Below are 18,716 nucleotides of genomic sequence, written 5' to 3'. Positions count from 1 at the left end.
TTGACACCATATCTTATTTTGAGACATATTTAATTACTTACTACATTAATAATGATCGTATAAATTTTGAAACAATCTTTATAATAAGAAAATTTAAAAAAAAATTATTGTTAATGAAAAATATCAAATATTTATTAATAAAAAAAATAAAGTTTATTCATGTGAATTTTCTTAATTATTGCGGTTTGAAAAGCAGTTTTAAAACGATAATTTTTCATTATTTTTTGCATCTAATCACATCAACTTTTTTTATAAAGAAATAAAATATGAAAAATTCACAAAGAATAAATTTACAGTAAATTTAATGATTTTTAATTTTACAATAGTAAATGTCAATAATTACTACGTGATATTAAAGTTGTATATCATATTGACAGATCAGGAGACAGTGACGTAACTTTTTTTTTTTTAAATGTAATTCACACGCTGTTATATATTTACTATTGAATTGTTATAAGAAAAGTGATTAATTGATTTTAATTTTCGTTTAATTAAAAAATAATTAGAGCAACAGCATGTCAATAGTTAGACCAGTCGAGTTTTTAACCTGTTAATAATTGGTGTATCCGGATTATTTATTTTATCACTTGAAATTAATTAGTAAATTTAATTATTTTTATCAGAAAGCAAGAATTTGATTAGTTAAAAGATTAATTAAAACAATGTTAAAATACAAATTCAATAATTTTAATCGTTAATATGGTAAAAAAAAACATGAAATTATAATTTTGTCTGTTATAGTGTCAATAATTGGTACTTTTACCTTATTATATGAATAAACTCAAATATACTTACTGTCTATTTCGAGCTAACTTAGCACAAATTTCTCTGAGGAAGATTCTTAATTCTCGTAAGGAAACTTCTTCTTTCTCATACAACATTCTTTTTTCATCTTCAGTCAACTTCTTTGGTATTGGTTCAAGTGCTATAGGCAGTTCTTCAAGTTTTTCAACTTTATCATCAATTATAATCGGTGGTTGAAAGCATTTTTCCATAAATAATGATTTAAAAAATTCCAATCTCTGTTCAACAGAAGGATTTTTAATTGTATAAACTTCTCCGCGAGATCGACTAAAAAGGTTTTTTAACTGTGGAACTAGATCGGAATACGGTACATCACTTGTTGCGAGAATAAGAACCGGAAGACATGGGTCAAGAGTAGTAATTCGACACATGAAAACTGCTTTAACAGTTTCTGGTAATAATTGCCACCACTGATCGATCGAGCGAATATAAATTATTGATGGTATCTTTCTCGAGGCTTCATTAAATACTTGAACGCATATTTCTTCTGGTGTTCTTGCACTTTCTGCAAAAAGTGTACTAACGTCCAACGGCTGAACAAAAACATGCTCCATTTGATAAAGCAGAGCTTGAGTTAACTTTGGACTTTGACCATATGACATACTGTCACACGTGACTAACATTCTTGGATGATTTAAACATTTGGCAACTTTTACTTTTGCAAGCGTAGAATTAATTCCTTGGGGAAAAATTACTTTAACTGCATTAATTAAGTCTTCAAGAGCCTCACCCAGAAGAGGAATAAGAAATGACGGTAATTTTCTGCTGACGGTGGGAGCAATTCTATGAGTAGATGGTACAAGAATCGAAGCAGCTTCGATAAAATCTTGCTTTTTTACTTCAACTCGTTGTGGATCCAAGAGTAAACGATTGCTAGTCAAATAAATCTGAGGATATGTTCTTCTCAGTCCTTGTAATACTGCTTCTGTACAGAGAGCACGTAAATCTGATCCACAATAGCCGGTTGTCATTTCCGCTAATAGTTCTAGAAGTATATCAGAAGGTGGATTTTTCCATTTGCTGACATGAATTTTCAAAATCTCTAATCGTTCTTTCATTGCAGGAAGAGGAAAAAATAATTCTCGATCAAATCTTCCAGGCCTTCTTAAAGCAGGGTCGATTGCGTCGATCCGATTTGTCGCGCCTATGACGATAACTTCACCTCGATCATTTAGACCATCCATGAGAGCAAGCAAAGTCGAGACAATGCTTGCATGAATTTGATCTTGTTTAGTACTTCTAACTGGAGCAAGGCCATCAATTTCATCAAAAAAAATAATAGATGGTTTCATCTGTTGAGCCTGTTCAAAAAGAAGTCGAAGTTGTCTTTCTGACTCTCCTACCCACTTAGATAAACAATCTGCACCTTTTCGCATAAAAAAAGTAACTTTTCTGTTTCCTTGTTGACTGAATTCATTAGCTAAAGCTCGAGCGATAAGAGTTTTTCCAGTGCCTGGTGGTCCGTAGAAAAGAACTCCTTTGGGTGGTGTAATATGAAACCGATCGAAGACATCCGAATACATCATAGGAAATACAACCATCTCTTTAAGACAATGAATGTGGGATTCTAAACCACCAACGTCACTAAATCGAATATTCGTATCTAACGTAATAGGATTTATATCAGCTTTTTTATCCGTTGGACCGCCTTGCGGTAAAGCATTTTGTCTCACTTTCTTACACTTCTTTTTATCATATCGTTGTGGTTCAGAATCACTAGAATCGTTTGAGCTAGAACTTTTGCTTCTATGCTTACGCCGTCTCATTGAGTTACTTAGAACGGTTCTAAGTGCTCGTATTGAACGTCTAACTGGCTCTACAGTTGCTTGAAATCTATCTACAGTTGGTTTCTTTTTACGAAGGCTGTACTTTCGAGGGCCAGGTGAATCGGATGACTCACTCAAATCACTATCCTCTGATAACTTTTTATTACGTTCTAATTGACGTTGGGATGCTCTTCTAGTTCTTTTAATTCGAGTATACATATCTTCATAACCGATTTCATTTTCAGAATTTCCATTTTCTACTTGTTTATCACTTTCGTGAGAGCTATCTTCATTGATATTGGTTGACAAAACTTTAATCGCTTCATCTTTTTCCAACATGCCACATAATCTCGTTATCGGTCCTTCTCTCGATCTGGCAGGGCTGTCTGACTTTTGTGGCTCAGAATCTTTTTCATTACTTGCTGGCACTACTATTTTACTTCGATTTCCGCTTTTATATTTTGTTTCTTTCTCATTAGATTTTCTATCCGATCGATCTTTGAGCTGACGAAGATCTATTTCATCAATTTCTTTGTCGGTAGTTTTTCGGATTTCTCTTTCTCGTTCTCTATCAGTTCTGTTTCGGAGCTCCCGATTACTGAGCTCCTCTCTATTTCTGATGTGTCGCGGATTTTTTGTAGGATGATGATTTTCTCTAGATCTCAAAGGCATACGTTCTCGAATATCTCTTGGCCTACTAGGTGACTCCTCAGCCATTTCTTTGTCTGAAGAGGAAACATGCTGTTGAAACATCGGATATCCTTTTAAGGTTTGAGTCCCTGCAACATAAATACAATAATATTTAAAGTTAATACCTAGAGTTAATCCATCAGGAAAACTTACCTAAAATCCAACTAGTATTCAAATTATCGTAAGTTTGCATTCTATTTCTCGTACTTCTTCGTACACTCAAGTTATTCCGAGTTATAAGAGAGTTATTGCTAGAGTGTGATCGCAATGTACGGGCACTTTTAGATCGTCGTACATTATTGCGAAGAGTAGGATTGTGAGCACTAAAAATATCTTCATCGGAATCTATTGAGTCCATAGCAATATCGTCGTCAGACATATCGTAATATAAATGAATTAAACACTTTTCTAAATTAATTCCAATTTGAATTGAATGTACAGTAAAATAACAACGATCATAAGCGATAGAAGCATTCTCAATTGGTAGCAATTTCCGTAAAATGCACTTCGTTGATCAACTAATCTTCGAGTGATGGAAAAATCAAGCCACTCATACTGTTATTATTAAGTATGGAAAATTAGTAAATAGAATAACATTATTTTTATTTCACTACCTTCTAGAGAAATAACAAAAATTGACATATGAAAATGAAAGTAATAAATCCACACCACGAAATCCGAGAGTTAATTTAAAAGATATAGTTCGCAATAAAAACATTCCAGAGATAAAATAATGTGACACAAGCATAATACAAATACGTACAGTTTAATTAAATTACATTTAAAAGTTCATCATGAAGTAAATGATATCCAATTCACTGTTTTTTTATTCAACTTGAACTTAGTAGATAACATAATAATAAAAAGAATAACTGAGTAACAAGATGCTTAAAGCTAAGCTCACATCACTGAAAAATTACACAAATTAACATTAAGTTGATACTCAGATGTTTCCTGTACCCACATGTTACGTTTGTGGCTCAAATCCAGGCTTGATCAGTTGTTTTCTTAAACATGACAAACTCCCCGATAGCCACCTTACCGTAAGTTGACGGTAATTTGACGTTAAAATTACCCGAAATTTGCTGCCCGAATTTGTCGACAATTTGAAAGCAAAAGTTGAAAAGAAAAATTTACGCTTAATTTTTCTTCAACTTAAAAGTAACTTTTTACGAAAGAAAAAGTCAGTTATGTTCATTCTTACCATTTCAGAAGATAAGCAAAATTATATATATATAAAATTGTCTACAATTTGAGGGTAAAAATATACTTAACAAATTTTGAAGTCAAATTAACTATAAATTGAGATAAAATTTGCCTGAAAATTAAAGACAACTTTTTTCTAGTCAACTTTTGAAGTGAATTTGCATTCTAATTCAGGCAGTAAATTTACGTCAAATTCAATAGCAAATTGCATACTAATTGTCGTAAAAAATGAAAAAGTCTAAAGTTGACGGAAATTTGACGAAAAATTCAACGAAACTTTTGTAACGTAACGTTTTGCTAAAGCAAATTGTTCAATTAAAGCAATTCAAAGGAAAGTGTTGAAGACCAAACAGTTATGGTTAAGTTGACAGTAAATTGTCTGTATCTTAAATTCAACTTAATTCCAAGTATTGCTGGCAGATAATGACGTTAAGTTGATTGAAAGTTTCACTTAAAATTGACGGTAAGTTTTCCTGTCAAGTTACATTCAGATAACGGCGTTTCATTTGCATCAACTTGCACGCAAGTATTATCCAGCCAAGGCTTGCCAGAAAATTTTCGTAAGTTCCCTGATAAATACACTTTACTCAGCAAGTTCTGCAGTGAAAAATTTTCGGCTAACTTAACGGCAAGTTTCTGGCAAGCCTTGGCTGGATAATACTTGCGTGCCAGTTGATGCAAATGAACCGCCGTCATCTGAATGTAATTTGACAGGAAAACTTGCTGTCAATTTAAAATGAAACTTTCAATCAACTTAACGTCATTACCTGACAGTAACACTTGTAGTCAAATTGAATTCAAGTTTACGAACAATTTACTCTCAACAGGTTACTGCTTGTTTGTCAACACTTTCGTTAACACAAATTGTTGTCAAAACCGGAAAAGTCCGAAGTTGACGAAAAATTCAAGGGAACTTTTGTATGTAAACTTTTGCTGTCAAACTGTGCTATTAGAAAGGATACGTCACCTTAAGCGTATTTTACAGAGTACATGTGAACTAGTTTATAAATTTTAAGATGTATTTATATTTTTTTTTTTTATCTATTATCTCTTAGTTGTCATGTTTTCATTGACTATGATTTTTATACATACTATAATTAGTATAAGTTGTTGAATTGTTTAAAAAAACTTACTTTAATTATATAAAAAGTAAAATTCAGTTAAAATTGTATTCGATAGTATACAAAGTGAAATCTTAAGATATTCGAATAATAATACCAAATTCGAAACAATCACAAGATAAATGTGTTTTCATTAAAATTATTAACATATTTTTTTAGTTATAAATACACTATTGTTGATTATTACTTTGCGTATATTTATTTGCTTATAAATTTATGTATATAAATATATTTCTTTGACAAAATGAATGATTATCAACTGGAGAGTTTAATTAAATGGTTGAACACATTTGATCTGGTTGCTGAACATTCATCACCAGAGGAACTTAGCGATGGAGTTGCAGTTTCAGAAGCATTGAACCAAATCGCTCCTGATTGGTTTAGCACAAGTTGGAAATCAAAAATAAAAACAAATATAGGAACAAATTGGCGACTTCGAGTAAGTAATCTTAAAAAAATTGTTGAAGCTATCATGGAGTATTACAGTGAATTTTTAAGTCAACCTTTATCTGGATACATTAAACCTAACGCTTCAAAAATAGGAGAGCAATGCGATCTCAAAGAACTTAAAAAACTTCTACAATTAGTTCTTGGTTGTGCTATTAATTGTACGCACAAGCAACAATATATAACATCAATCATGAAAATGGAAGAAACCGTTCAGCAAGCAATTATGCAAAATATTCAGGAATTAGAGGATAGTATACATGGCTCACGTTTGAGCCTCGGAGCAAGTTTGAATTTTGAATCAATGGATATTGGAAATGGATCCCACCAAAAATTATTAGATGATCTACAAACAAATATTGATTTAAAGGACCAGTTAGGACAGCGGTGTCATGAGCTTGATCTGCAATTATCTTTACTACAAGAAGAAAAAGCTTTACTTATTTCTGAAAATAAAAAATTGCAAAAGTATCTTGAAGAATTGGAAAATTCCGAACATTCCGTTCCAAGTTTAAAATATTCCGGATTAAGGAAGCAAATTGATTCTTTGAAAGAGGAAATTTTTAAAATAGAAACTTCTAGAGATGACTATCGACTGAGGACAGAATTACTAGAAAAAGAGATTTTTGAATTACAGTCAAAACAAGAGGAATTACACAAATTAGCTGATGAAGCGAATACATTGAAAGACGAAATTGATGCTTTACGTGAAACTGCTGATAAAGTAGCCAAGTATGAACTTACGATTGAGTCTTATAAAAAAAAAATGGAAGACATGAGTGACATGAGACGGCAAGTACGAATTTTAGAAGATAAAAACTTTGAATATGCGAAATTAAAAGAAGAACACGAAGAAGAAATAAAAAAATCATTAGTTACTCGTAATCATTTAGAATTATGTAAGCAACAGTTATCAGAATGTTGTCATAAACTCAATGAACAAATTACGAAGTATGATGAACTTGAATTCAAATCGAAAAAATTGGAGACAGAACTAAGATCTATGCAACGAGAAAAAGAACGATTGATAGTAGAACGTGACTATTTAAAAGAAAGTAATGAAGAGCTGAAATGCGCACAATTGCAAACGATTGATAATGTAACTTCTACTATAGTTCATACTATACCAGGTACGGATGTGTTACCTAGTGAAATGAAAGAGAAATTATTGCGTTTGGAAAGTGAAAACAAACTATTAAAATTAGAGCAGTTAGGTCATGTTGAAAAATTACCTACCGTCCAAGCTTTACTAGATAATTCTGAAAAACAATTAAATACTGTAAGAGGTCAAAATTATGCTGCTAATCAACGTATAATGGAGTTAGAAACTAAATTAGAACAGCTAACTGAATATCAAAGTGAAAATAATAAAGCTGATAATAGCATATTGCAACAAAAAATTTTTCAATTACAAAATGAAAACAAATTATGTGGAATTGATCGCGAGCAATTAACATTACAGTTGGAAGAAAAAGAAACGACTATTCAATCATTGAAACAAAAAATTATAAATCTTCAAGATAACATTTTGCACAAGGAATTTGAAATTTCCGCTTTAGAAGAAAGATACAAAAAGTATATTGAAAAAGCTAAAACTGTAATCAAAAGTATAGATCCTAAGCAAAATAATTATCCATGTGAAGTACTCCTATTACGTAATCAAATAATTGAAAAACATAAAATTATTGATAACATGAAACAATCTTTGAATGAATTCAAATTACTCAATGAAATGGAAGAGAAATTAATAATATCAGCATTCTATCACTTGGGGTTCATTTGTCAACGAGAATTGGTAGATCAGCGACTTCTGGTTTTTAATTCTAATCAAGGGAATTCTTTTTTAACACGTCAACGACAATTCCCTGTAAGACGAACAATTAATTATTCAATATTCAATTCTAAATAACTTTATTTTTTTAAGTGTATTTTTATGGAACGTTTTTATTTTAAAATTATAAAAATTGAAGTAAACATTTATGCAAAGCTAAATTACGACATTTCAAAATAAAATTTTGTTAATAAATATGAAGTAACTTGGTAACTTAAATTAAAATGTATATATATCTGCATAATAAATCAATTAAGTTAAATTACGTCATTACAATTAATTTTGGGTTTTTTTTTTTGTAATTATTTATTTGTTACGTTCGAATTTTACCGAATCAGGCTTAAATGATATTACAGTCTGTTTTAAACTGACTATAATATCAAATTACAAACAAGATGTTTTATTGGTCTTTAACAAGGACTTGAATAATGTTCATTATTTATTCAGTCTTACACTGGAAAAAAATGTGGTTATCGTAACCATTTGAAGTATTGCTAATGGTAGATAGTTGTCATAACCAAATGTATCGTTTATTTGGCTCTTTTAAGTCGGCGGGGACGCATTATTTTTTTTAACTTTTTTTTGCCAATTCGCTTGATCATCGTTAGTTCTTGATTGTTTGATCAAAATTAGTCTTTGTTCGATTCTTTTTTTTTTTATAAATAATATTTAAAAATTTGGCATGAGTCAAATTGCAAATTTCAGATTCTCGAGTTTGTCAATTTGGAAGTTTTTTATTGGGTTTCTCGGGTGCCACAACCTCTGCCTACCCAAATAGTCACTTTCGCTTGAAATTGACGATTATTTGATATTAAAATTAACTAAAATTTGTGGTTAATTTTTCTTCAATTTAAAGGTAAACTTTTAAGAAAAAAAAAATCGGTTATGTTCATTCTTACCATTTCAGAAGATAAGCAAAATTATATATATATAAAATTGTCTACAATTTGAGGGTAAAAATATACTTAACAATTTTTGAAGTCAAATTAACTATAAATTGAGATAAAATTTGCCTGAAAATTAAAGACAACTTTTTTCTAGTCAACTTTTGAAGTGAATTTGCATTCTAATTCGGGCAGTAAACTCACGTCAAATTCAATAGCAAGTTGCATACAAATGGTCGTAAAAAATGGAAAAGTCCGAAGTTGACGGAAATTTTACGGAAAATTCAACGAAACTTTTGTACAGTTACTTTTGCTCAAGCAAACTGTGCTATTAGGGAGTTTGCTTGGAAAAATTTATTTTACAAAAGTTTCCTTGAGTTTTTCGTCAAATGTCCGTGAACTTCGAGCTTTTCCGTTTTTTACGACAGTTCGTATACAACTTGCTATACAATTTGACGTACACTTACTACCCAAATAAAAATGCAAATTCACTTCAAAAGTTATATATAAATTGTCAAAAACTGAAAAGCACGAAATTAACGGATATTTTTTCAAAAATTCAAGGAAACTTTCATAAGAGATTTGCTCTAATATAAAAAAATATGAGCCTGAAGTTAGCAGACAAAAGATAAATGAAATATTTGACAGCAGATATCTTTTAAATAATTTGAATTATAAACAATTAAATGAATGGAATAGAATTCTATTGAAATAAACTAGACATGCTAGCCATTTTTTTTTTTTTTAGTTTTTACTTAGTTTTTACTAGTTTTTAATTACCTCTAAAAAATAACCTCTAGATAATAAAAAAACGAAGAGGATTTTTTTTGTGTCGACGATTTGCTCAAAAATTATGACCTGCGAAAGTTTTTTTTTATTTTCAAAAAAATAAAAAAAAACGAAGGCGCCATTAGATAAATAGTGCCATCAAGAAAGTAATCAATATGGAGTTATTCCAAATAATTTGAAATGTCAGATTCGTTTGCTAAAAATTTTGTTTTTAAATAAAACCAAAAGAGTGAGCTAAAAAAAAAATTGCTAGCATATCTCGTTTATTTCAATAGAATCATATTCCATTTGTTTAATTGTTTATAATTCAAATTGCATAAAAGATATCCGCTGTCAAATATTTCATTTTTTTTGTCTGCTAACTTCAGGCTGATAAAAAGTTACATCTAAATTGAGGAAAAATTAACTGCAAATTTTTCTTTTCAACTTTTGCTGTCAAATTGTCAGAAAATTTCGGTAATTTCAATTGTCAAATTGCTGTCAATTTTAAGCTAAAGTGGCTATTAGGAGCTATTGAAGTGCATTTACCATCCGTCAAAATTTTCCTATAATATTCTTTGGAGCTAATGACTGATTTGTTTTTTTTTGGCACGTGGGCACGTGGTCGACCGACAACAGACGTGACCCAATCAGGGGGCAATAAATAAAATTTGTTTTTCTGTATAAGAACAGTCATAACCTATCGTGTCGAAACTGGATGTCGCTCGACTTATATCTCCGCTGAAAATGTTGATGAATGTCAACACAATGTTAAGACAATGTAATGTTTCAATAAATTCAAGAGAAATTACTTATGCTCAGGTAAGTCAAAACACAATTGTTTCTTCCTCTCAAATGATTACGACATTTTTGGTCTTTGCCCCCCCCCCTTTCCCCCTGAGTTTTTTTTGAGTGTCATGAGCGTATCAAAATTTTATTAAATATAAAAAGAATATACAATTATTAATTTACTATAGAAAGGCAGTTGAAAATTCGTTCTGATATAGATTTTTTAAAAAGAAATTTGCTATTGTTTTAAATTAGTTGCTCTCAAAACTCGTTAATAAATTTTAGTTATTAAAATTTGAAATTTTAGTTATTAAAATTTGAAATTTTAATTTATAATATTTATTTGAAGGCTTTGATAAAATATATTCAATAGTTTTAGTTGGATTAGCAAGACTTTGCATTTCGGATATTTTCGGTTTTTTAGACCACTGGTGTGACCGCCTGAAAAAAAGATGATTTTTGGGAATTTTTTTTAAAGAAAACTACTGCATGGAATGTTTTAATGTTTTAAGGATATATCTGTGGATATATAATGAATACAAGATGCAATTTTCGGACCAAAAAATTCAAAATTTAGCGAGTTATTTACAATCTCCTAACGCTAAAAAAAAGTATCCCTGCTGCTGTAGTGATAGCGACCCCCACAGTGCATGAAATCAAAAAAACCAAAAAGTTTATTAAACTAGATGGTAATTTTCGTACTATGACCCACGGACTAAGAAAAAAATTTTAATTATACATAATGGCGGAGTTTAAAAAAAAAAAATTGGATGATTTTTGGCCTGCCAAAATTACATTTTTGATTTGATCGGAAAACTGAAGGTTCATGGTTTGTAGAAATATTTATAAAGGAAGTTACAATTCGAATCAAATCGATCAGAAGAATTGTCTTCGAGTTATAGCTGAAGCAATTTTGTAAAATGTATTTTCTAGAACCCATAAACGGCTGTAACTCATCAAAACTATTCGAGATATGCACAAAAAAAAAAAAAAAAAAAGAACAAATTTGATTTTTTCAAAACTTCACACTAGTAGTCTCCCTTAAGTCTTTTCATTAATCATTTTTATGAACGCATAAACATAAAAAATGAACCATGATCTCGACATTAACTTTATTTTTACAGGTTTTGTTGAAGAGTTATTTCTCAACTCATGTAGAAAATACCGGAGATGATCGATTTAAATATACAAAAAAAATGAATAATGCTATGAAAGCTTATTTACAAAGAGCTGAAGAGTATGGTACTATGAAAATAATCAATTCCTATAATTTTTCTTTTTAAAACTAAATAAATTTCATATTTCATGTAAAATTTACAGATAAGTATATAAAAAAAGAAACGCGGGAATATCAAATAGGTAAAAGACATTTGGCAAACATGATGGGTGAAAATCCCGATACATTTAATCAAGATTCTATCAATGTAAGTATAGAGGATTTGTAAATGGTAGTGTATATAATAGGTAGGCATACAATGGTTCACAAAAATACCAGACCGAATTTGTGATCCACGTGCGCACACTTTCGTCGAAAAATAATAGATCCGCCCATATATATATATATATATATATATATATATATATATATATATAGGTTTTCTTATTTGTTTGTTCGTAAATTTCTCATCTTAATCATTACCACTAAATTTTCAGAAATCGATTGAGTATTTATTTCCATCTGGTTTATATGAACCAAAGGCTCGACCTATTATGGAAGAAGCTCAAAAAATTTTTCCACCAAAAAGAGCAGCTCAGTTTAATGAAGAAGGTAGACCATTTCAACCAATGTTTTATACGACGAGACCTAATTATTATTCTGTGCTCTATGTAAGCTATTTATCTTAACTGTGTGTAACATTTTAAAATGGAGATCTTGCAAGTGTCTTCTTTTTTTAGGATATCGTCGAGCAAATAGAAATTTTAAATAAATTTGAAGATAGCGAGATGAAAAAAGGAATTTTGCCAAATGAAACGAATAAAGCGTTAGTATTATCAATTTAAGTTTAAAAAAACTTTTTTTTTGTTTCATTAATTTATACAGTGAAAAATTTTCATTTCCATTTTTATAGAAATTTACTTGGATCTGATTGGATGACTAAAACTGAAATCGAAAAAGTCTTCCTCGAGCCTATACACGACAATGATGTGAGTGATACATATATATAAATCAATTACAGTATTCTATTCGTTATTACTCATATTTTATTTTTAATATTGTGCTCTTCAGAACATTAATATCTTTTCGGTACCACCAAAATACTATTATTAATTTTTAATAAGCTAAACTCATTCTAATTTAAATGATTCAAGTGATTCAAACAGTTTTTCCGGGAATCGACAACGTTCTTCAAATCTTCGATTTAATCAACTTTTAAGAGATCAGAATAGGAAGAAATTTTTTTTTTGTTTTTTTGTTGTCTTGAGATAAAATGTAATAATCAAATTGTCCCAAATGCAAAAATATTATTTCTGCTAAAAAAACTGTTTGTCGTCAGAAAATGCGAATCTATGTTAATATTTCTCTATCAAAATAAAATTTACTGAAAGACTTGGGAATTTATTAAGTCAAAATCATAAACAAATCTATAATTTTAACTCATCAATCTTATAAATAATAATCGTTTTATTTTAAAATTGTTTTATGTATTTATATTACAATCGCTTCTTCAGCATAAAATTTGATTATCCCTACTTGTCTTTTAACAGTGAATGTCAAATTAATAAAAAATTAAATTAACCATTTAACTGTTTCAACCCTTAGCTAATTAGTCAAGCTAATTAAATTAACCGGTTAAACCAGCTAAGCTGATGAGCATGAACTATCGATACAAGGAGTCCGAACGTAATGTTAAGAAAATGACATCGATTTAGGGGATCGATTTTTTGTCGGTAGGGTGTGCTACTTTTCTAAAAATATTCGTTTAAATACTTTCGCGGGAATTCTTTTTTCTACTGAAATTTCTGAAAAAATAGTATATCACACACCTCGGGAAGTAAATAAGAAAGCCTCAGATCACATATTTGTTAACCTTGGCTTCGCCTCGGCCAACAATTACTTGTGCTCTGAGACATTTCTTAATTTACTTCCCTAGATGTATAATATACTATTGAAAAATGTGGAATTAAATAAAGGTTTTAGAAAATTTGAAGAAACTTTTGGAGCATTTTCAACCCAACAATATCGAGAAGTTTAAAAGATAATCTGCAAAGTTAAAAACATCTGATATTAATAAATAATAATACAAAAATTAGTAGGCACCAAACCATTTTGTTGCTTAAAAAAAAAAAAAAAAAAAAAAAAAAAAATAATGCTAACAAAAATGTTAAAGAATTGAATTTATCGTTTATTTTTAATATTTCCGTATAAAAATCTTAAAAATTGCCTCTATGAAAAACCCTATTCCGTTCGGACTCCTTGTATCTATACTTTGTGCTGATGAGCTAGCCAGCTAATTAACCTGGTTTACTTTTTAACCGGTTAACTCGATTTAGGTGTACAGCTCTATAAAAAAGAAGTATGTCAATAATGGCTGAGGAAAAATACATTGAATTTATATGAGATGTCTAATGCATAAATGATTTAAATTTTTTTCTAGTACGAAGCGTTGCTGGCTGCTCTCCAAAGATTAGCGCTACATCCTTATTCAGCAAGTGCTCTAAATTTCATCATGAAGTTTAGAACACTGAAAAAAGTTCAGACTGAAGCATTGATTATTCCACCTGTATGATTTATGTATATATCGTATTGATTTAGAGTATTCAATGACAAACCAACGAGTTGTGATCTGACCTTTTGATTAATTGTAAATTATAACTTCAAAAACGTAAAATTGCTATCCAAAATAATTAGCCTTGCTTGGAAACCTAAAATTCCATTTTACATAATTTATTCACGATCATGGAATTTAATGTGTGACATTTGAAATATTTGAAATGAATAGTAATTCTAATTAAGGATATGAACTCAGATTAACTAGTTGTCAGAACACTTACAAGAAGTACTAAATTTTTCTACTGTGACTGGAAGTCGCTAGGTAAAGAGGGTGTGTCACTTCACATGGAAATTGTGGTTTTTATTGTATACATTTTGATAAATCTCAATAGTATCAATGCAATGTATAACAAATTTAATGCGGCCTGAGAGAAAGAAAAATAAACCGTAACCTCAGGTTCGTGTCGTTATTTTGAGCACGATGGAATCCATACCTGTGCACGTATGTATCGAAAATATCTATATCAAAATAAAAAGGGCTGTAAAGTCTGATATATCTATGTAAATATAAAGTTATCAGTAAAATGTAATCAATGTTTCTATGAATTCACATGAAAAAAAAAATTTGGTACATGAAAAATAATCATGTCAAAAACTCGTTGGTTTAGCATATGATACTTTTAGTTTAATGTTTATATATATATTAGGGTGCTCCAAGAAAATCGATATTTTTTTTTCTCACAGCTGTTGTAATCAAAGAGTTTATATATCGAAAAAATAACTGTTAAAAGGAAAATTTTTTATTTCAATTTTAAAAGTTGACACTTGCTATTTGAATTTTCTTGTGCTAATAGCATGGGAATTTTATTTCTTTTGTAGAAAATTCTATAACTTTATTTGACATTGAGGAAATATTTTGAGTCATGGATATTTTTGTAGGAACCTTTATGCTCTACAAAATTGCTTAAAAGCTCAAAAGCTCTAAAACAATCGGTTCAAAAGTTATAGGTATATTTATATTTGATAACTTTTTAAAAATACATGTTGAAACTGTTTTTACACAAACACTGCTACTCTTATGAAAAGTATCAAATAAAGGTTTTGTAACAATGTAAGTTAATCAATATGGCTAATAGATACTTTTTTATCAAAATTATTTTATTCTGCTTGTATGACATTCGTAACAAATTTTTTAACTAAATTAACTTGGAATAAAACTCAGCTACGACCAAAATTATTATTTTAAGAAAATTATCAGAGTAGCAGTTTTTTTTTTATAAAAACAGTTTGAACGTTTATTTATAAAAACTTATCAATTATACATATCTATAATTTTTGAATCGACTGTTCTTTGATTGTTAAGCAGCAATGAGTGAGGTCTTAAAATTCATATTTGCGGTTTATATATTAATAGGAGTTTCTTCTCTTTGCTGCACCTTTTGAAGAGGAGACTTTCAAAAGCAAAATATTCGATTTTTTTAAACCACTCTAATACATATATATGAGACATTCCACACCAAATCGGCCACTTTTGAACCCGACCCTTCAATTGTTTTCAAAATTTAAGGTTTTTTTTTTTTCAAATACTCATAACTTTCCAAAAATGCACCAATTGAATCCTTTTTTTTCTTTGCACTGATTGACTTGAACCTTTAGGACAATAGCCTTAAAATGTTTAACTATAAGAAAAAAAAAATCCAATTTTTCAAAAGTGCTAACCCTTACTCCCCTCTTAAAAAGGTATAAAAAAATCGAGGGGTCGGGTTTAAAAGTGACGTGGAATACCCCATACCAATAAGTATATCGCTGAAAACATTAATTTTTATTGTTTTTTTATTTTAGTTAGAGTACGACGATCAAGGAAGACCATTTATTACAGTAACAGGTATATTTTCTTCAGTGTTGGTTGTTATAACTAAATAATTTAAACGATTCAATTCTAAACATTTGTTCAGGTTGCTGGCGAAACACATCCACTGGTGTAGTTAAAATTTTAGGCAATGGCTCAGGAAAGATAACAATTAATGGTCAGGATATCACTTATTTTCATCACATACAATATCGAGAACAGGTAAATCACTGATAAAAAGTAATAAAAATTCGCATTTGTTTTAATAAGAAATTCGCATCGACTCAAAAAATTATATATTAATGCTTAATAATTGAACACATTGGATGATATCTATATACTCTAAGTTATTTTCATTATAATCTCTTACTTAATTAATCTACAAATCCTTGGATCATCTACACCCTATGCAAAGCCACAGTGTTCCTGATATTTACTGATTTTATCTTCCCATTAACGAGAAATTGAGATTCGTGTTCCCGTAAATTAATATATAGAATTCAATTGTTTTACATAAAAATGAAGATACCGGAATCTCAATCATTTGCTTATCGGACTTTAATTTAAGCCAATTTTTTAGATGTTTCAGTTTGCTTCAAAACAGCTTTTGTTTAGAATTTCAGCTTGATATTAAGAGGTTCAAAAATTTAAAATTTCAAGGTTTCCAAATTTACAAATTGTGATATTATCATGAAAAATGATGACACTCACATACAAACTCGCGCTTGCGTGCGCGCGCCAGAATAGCTTCCTATAGTGTGCCAAATTCTTCTATCTATTTGGATACAAATGAAATTGAGAAATCGTCAAATATCAATCGAATAATTCACTTAATTATCCATATCATATCCAAATATATTTATAGTGTATATTCATGTTAATTATTCTAAAAACGACATTCGATTCCATAGAACCTTATAAATTTTTAAGAAATAATTTTTTTCCGAATAATGTAACATTATTTCACCGTATTCAAAATTTAATTTTTGACTCCTTTAAATTTAAATTACAGGTCATATTTCCATTGATTTTTACGGGAATGGAAAAGAGTGTTGATATTGAAGCTACTGTTGAAAATGGAGGACCTACCGGACAGTCTGGTGCAATTCGTTGGGGCATTGCCTGGGGCTTACGAAGTTTTGTTGATAAGAAAATGATAGAGAAAATGAGAATTGGTATGTAATCCATTAAAAAAAAAAAAATTAGCCTCTTGAATTCATAAAAACAAAATCTTGTAATTTAATAAAAATAGAAATATTTGTTTATCTATCAATAGGTATGATTCGTAAAATACTTCTCATTTATAATTCTATCTTTTCATAACTGGTATAATTTTACACCTAAATTTGTTTCAGCTGGTTTGTTAACAAGAGATTGGCGAACAAAAGAACGAAAGAAGCCTGGCCAAGAAGGCGCGAGAAGAAAGTTCACTTGGAAGAAACGTTAAATTTTTGTTTTGTATCTTTTAGCTCATTTTCAATTTAATGAATCTTTGTGCATTTGATCCAAATTAAAACAATTATTTTATAAGTCTTACTTGTGTAACTTGAATAAAAGAAACAAAAATTCTTTTGAATACAATCATTTTTTTTTGTTAAACTTGCTCTGAAATGTATGAACTCTTTAAGACATCTTTATCTGCTTTCTCATATTGCAGAACATAGTTGTTTTGCGCATGTGCGTTGATTCTACCTAGAACTTACGAAATTATATATTTATTAAATATATATATCATAAAGAATAGAGATATGTCTCTATTCTCCATGATATATATGCAGTAACTACTGATAGAATAAGTATAAAATTTCGACAAGTTTCATATGTAATGAATAAAAATAGGCATCAACAATTTTAATCAAAATATCTGGTAGCCAGAAAGGAAGATAGATTTCTCCAAAGGCGTTCTCAAAATTTTGAATTCTCATGAAAACAAAATTTTTTATAAAACGAAAATCAAAACAAGTTATGGACTCTCCGTAAAAGTGCCATTGGCGTAATATAGTTAAGCAGTGATAGTTATTTTATCAATTATATTAATTTTTACCCATAATCGTCATCAATAAATTTATTCACTGTTTTCAAATTCAAAACTGGTCTCGCGCGACAACAAACTGTCCAGGAGGTGGCGTTAACTCTGACCCTAGTAACCTCTCGGGACATAACAGTGATAATTGTGTATTGAGAGGTTACTAGAGATGGGGCTGACGCTACCTCCTGGACAGTGAGCAGTTCGTTGTCATGTGGGACCAATTTTGAATTTGAAATCGAAGACTTCATTTATTGATGACGATTATGGGTATTTGCAATTTTTATTTGAAAATTTCTTTATGTCATACGACAGTAACGTTTGGTACAGTAGTTTTAAAAACATCACAAAGTAAATGAAGAATTCGGAACGTTTTCTGCTTCTCAAAGAAAAATATAAATATAAAATTGCTTTGCGTAGCAACAAGAACTCAAGTTATTCAGTCAAGTATTATCTTTCATCATTTTTTCTTATTTTATTTATAACATATATTTATGATAATGATATACAACCGCAATTTGTACCGATTGACTTTATCTTACCATCAGTTTTCTTATTTTCTTTCTACGCATAAACTATTTCTCTTTTTTTCCCATTTAATAGTTAAAAAAAGTACAAATATAATGATATAATATAACATAACATGAAAAATAGCATTGGTTAGAAAAATTGAACGTGCATTTGTGTCACGGCACGCCGCTTTACTCGTGACTATGAAATCGATGATCTCGGCAGGTATACGACTCAGCCATAAGCGACCCTACCAAAAATAAAACTCTACCCAATTAAAGTCAGCCGAATCATACCTACCTAGAAAATTTCC

The 18,716-nt window shown here is 29.7% G+C and overlaps 3 protein-coding genes across 5 annotated transcripts in view; 2 read left to right on the top strand and 1 right to left on the bottom strand.

Moving 5' to 3' along the window:
* The window catches only part of LOC103572636 (ATPase family AAA domain-containing protein 2), a 38,967-nt gene that overhangs the window by 4,365 nt on the left and 15,886 nt on the right, over positions 1 to 18,716 (bottom strand). The window contains exons 1-2 of one of the 3 annotated variants that reach the window (XM_008551314.1): positions 3,414 to 4,244; positions 796 to 3,349 (exon numbers count right to left, since the gene is read on the bottom strand). In XM_008551314.1, the coding sequence (XP_008549536.1) occupies positions 796 to 3,349; positions 3,414 to 3,639 (2,780 nt within the window). In that variant the 5' untranslated portion in view covers positions 3,640 to 4,244. Of the gene's footprint in view, positions 1 to 795; positions 3,350 to 3,413; positions 4,245 to 18,716 lie in introns of those variants that run through there. The other 2 variants (XM_008551316.1, XM_053737671.1) reach the window with 2 other exon arrangements.
* LOC103572638 (protein Hook homolog 3) lies at positions 5,298 to 8,066 on the top strand. The gene has a single exon (XM_008551317.3). The coding sequence runs from the start codon at positions 5,832 to 5,834 to the stop codon at positions 7,941 to 7,943; it is 2,112 nt and encodes a 703-aa protein (XP_008549539.1). The 5' UTR covers positions 5,298 to 5,831; the 3' UTR covers positions 7,944 to 8,066.
* Positions 9,942 to 17,448, top strand: LOC103572639 (28S ribosomal protein S9, mitochondrial). The gene is made up of 11 exons (XM_014440564.2): positions 9,942 to 10,339; positions 11,431 to 11,548; positions 11,627 to 11,730; positions 11,960 to 12,133; positions 12,203 to 12,288; positions 12,376 to 12,451; positions 13,903 to 14,028; positions 15,861 to 15,903; positions 15,974 to 16,089; positions 16,880 to 17,042; positions 17,223 to 17,448. The coding sequence occupies exons 1-11, from the start codon at positions 10,265 to 10,267 to the stop codon at positions 17,312 to 17,314; spliced, it is 1,173 nt and encodes a 390-aa protein (XP_014296050.1). The 5' UTR covers positions 9,942 to 10,264; the 3' UTR covers positions 17,315 to 17,448.

The sequence above is a fragment of the Microplitis demolitor genome, chromosome 3, assembly GCF_026212275.2.
Source record: "Microplitis demolitor isolate Queensland-Clemson2020A chromosome 3, iyMicDemo2.1a, whole genome shotgun sequence".
Classification (NCBI taxonomy): domain Eukaryota; kingdom Metazoa; phylum Arthropoda; class Insecta; order Hymenoptera; family Braconidae; genus Microplitis; species Microplitis demolitor.
Note: the sequence above shows the minus strand (reverse complement) of the source record. Positions and strands in the feature narration are given on the sequence as shown.

Bases quoted from the DNA above. Each gene is read 5' to 3' on its own strand.
- LOC103572638 (XM_008551317.3), top strand. From the start codon at position 5,832: ATGAATGATTATCAACTGGAGAGTTTAATTAAATGGTTGAACACATTT.
- LOC103572639 (XM_014440564.2), top strand. From the start codon at position 10,265: ATGTTGATGAATGTCAACACAATGTTAAGACAATGTAATGTTTCAATA. The intron at 12,289-12,375 runs GTTAGTATTATC...CCATTTTTATAG, and splicing joins CCAAATGAAACGAATAAAGC to AAATTTACTTGGATCTGATT. The intron at 17,043-17,222 runs GTATGTAATCCA...AATTTGTTTCAG, and splicing joins GATAGAGAAAATGAGAATTG to CTGGTTTGTTAACAAGAGAT.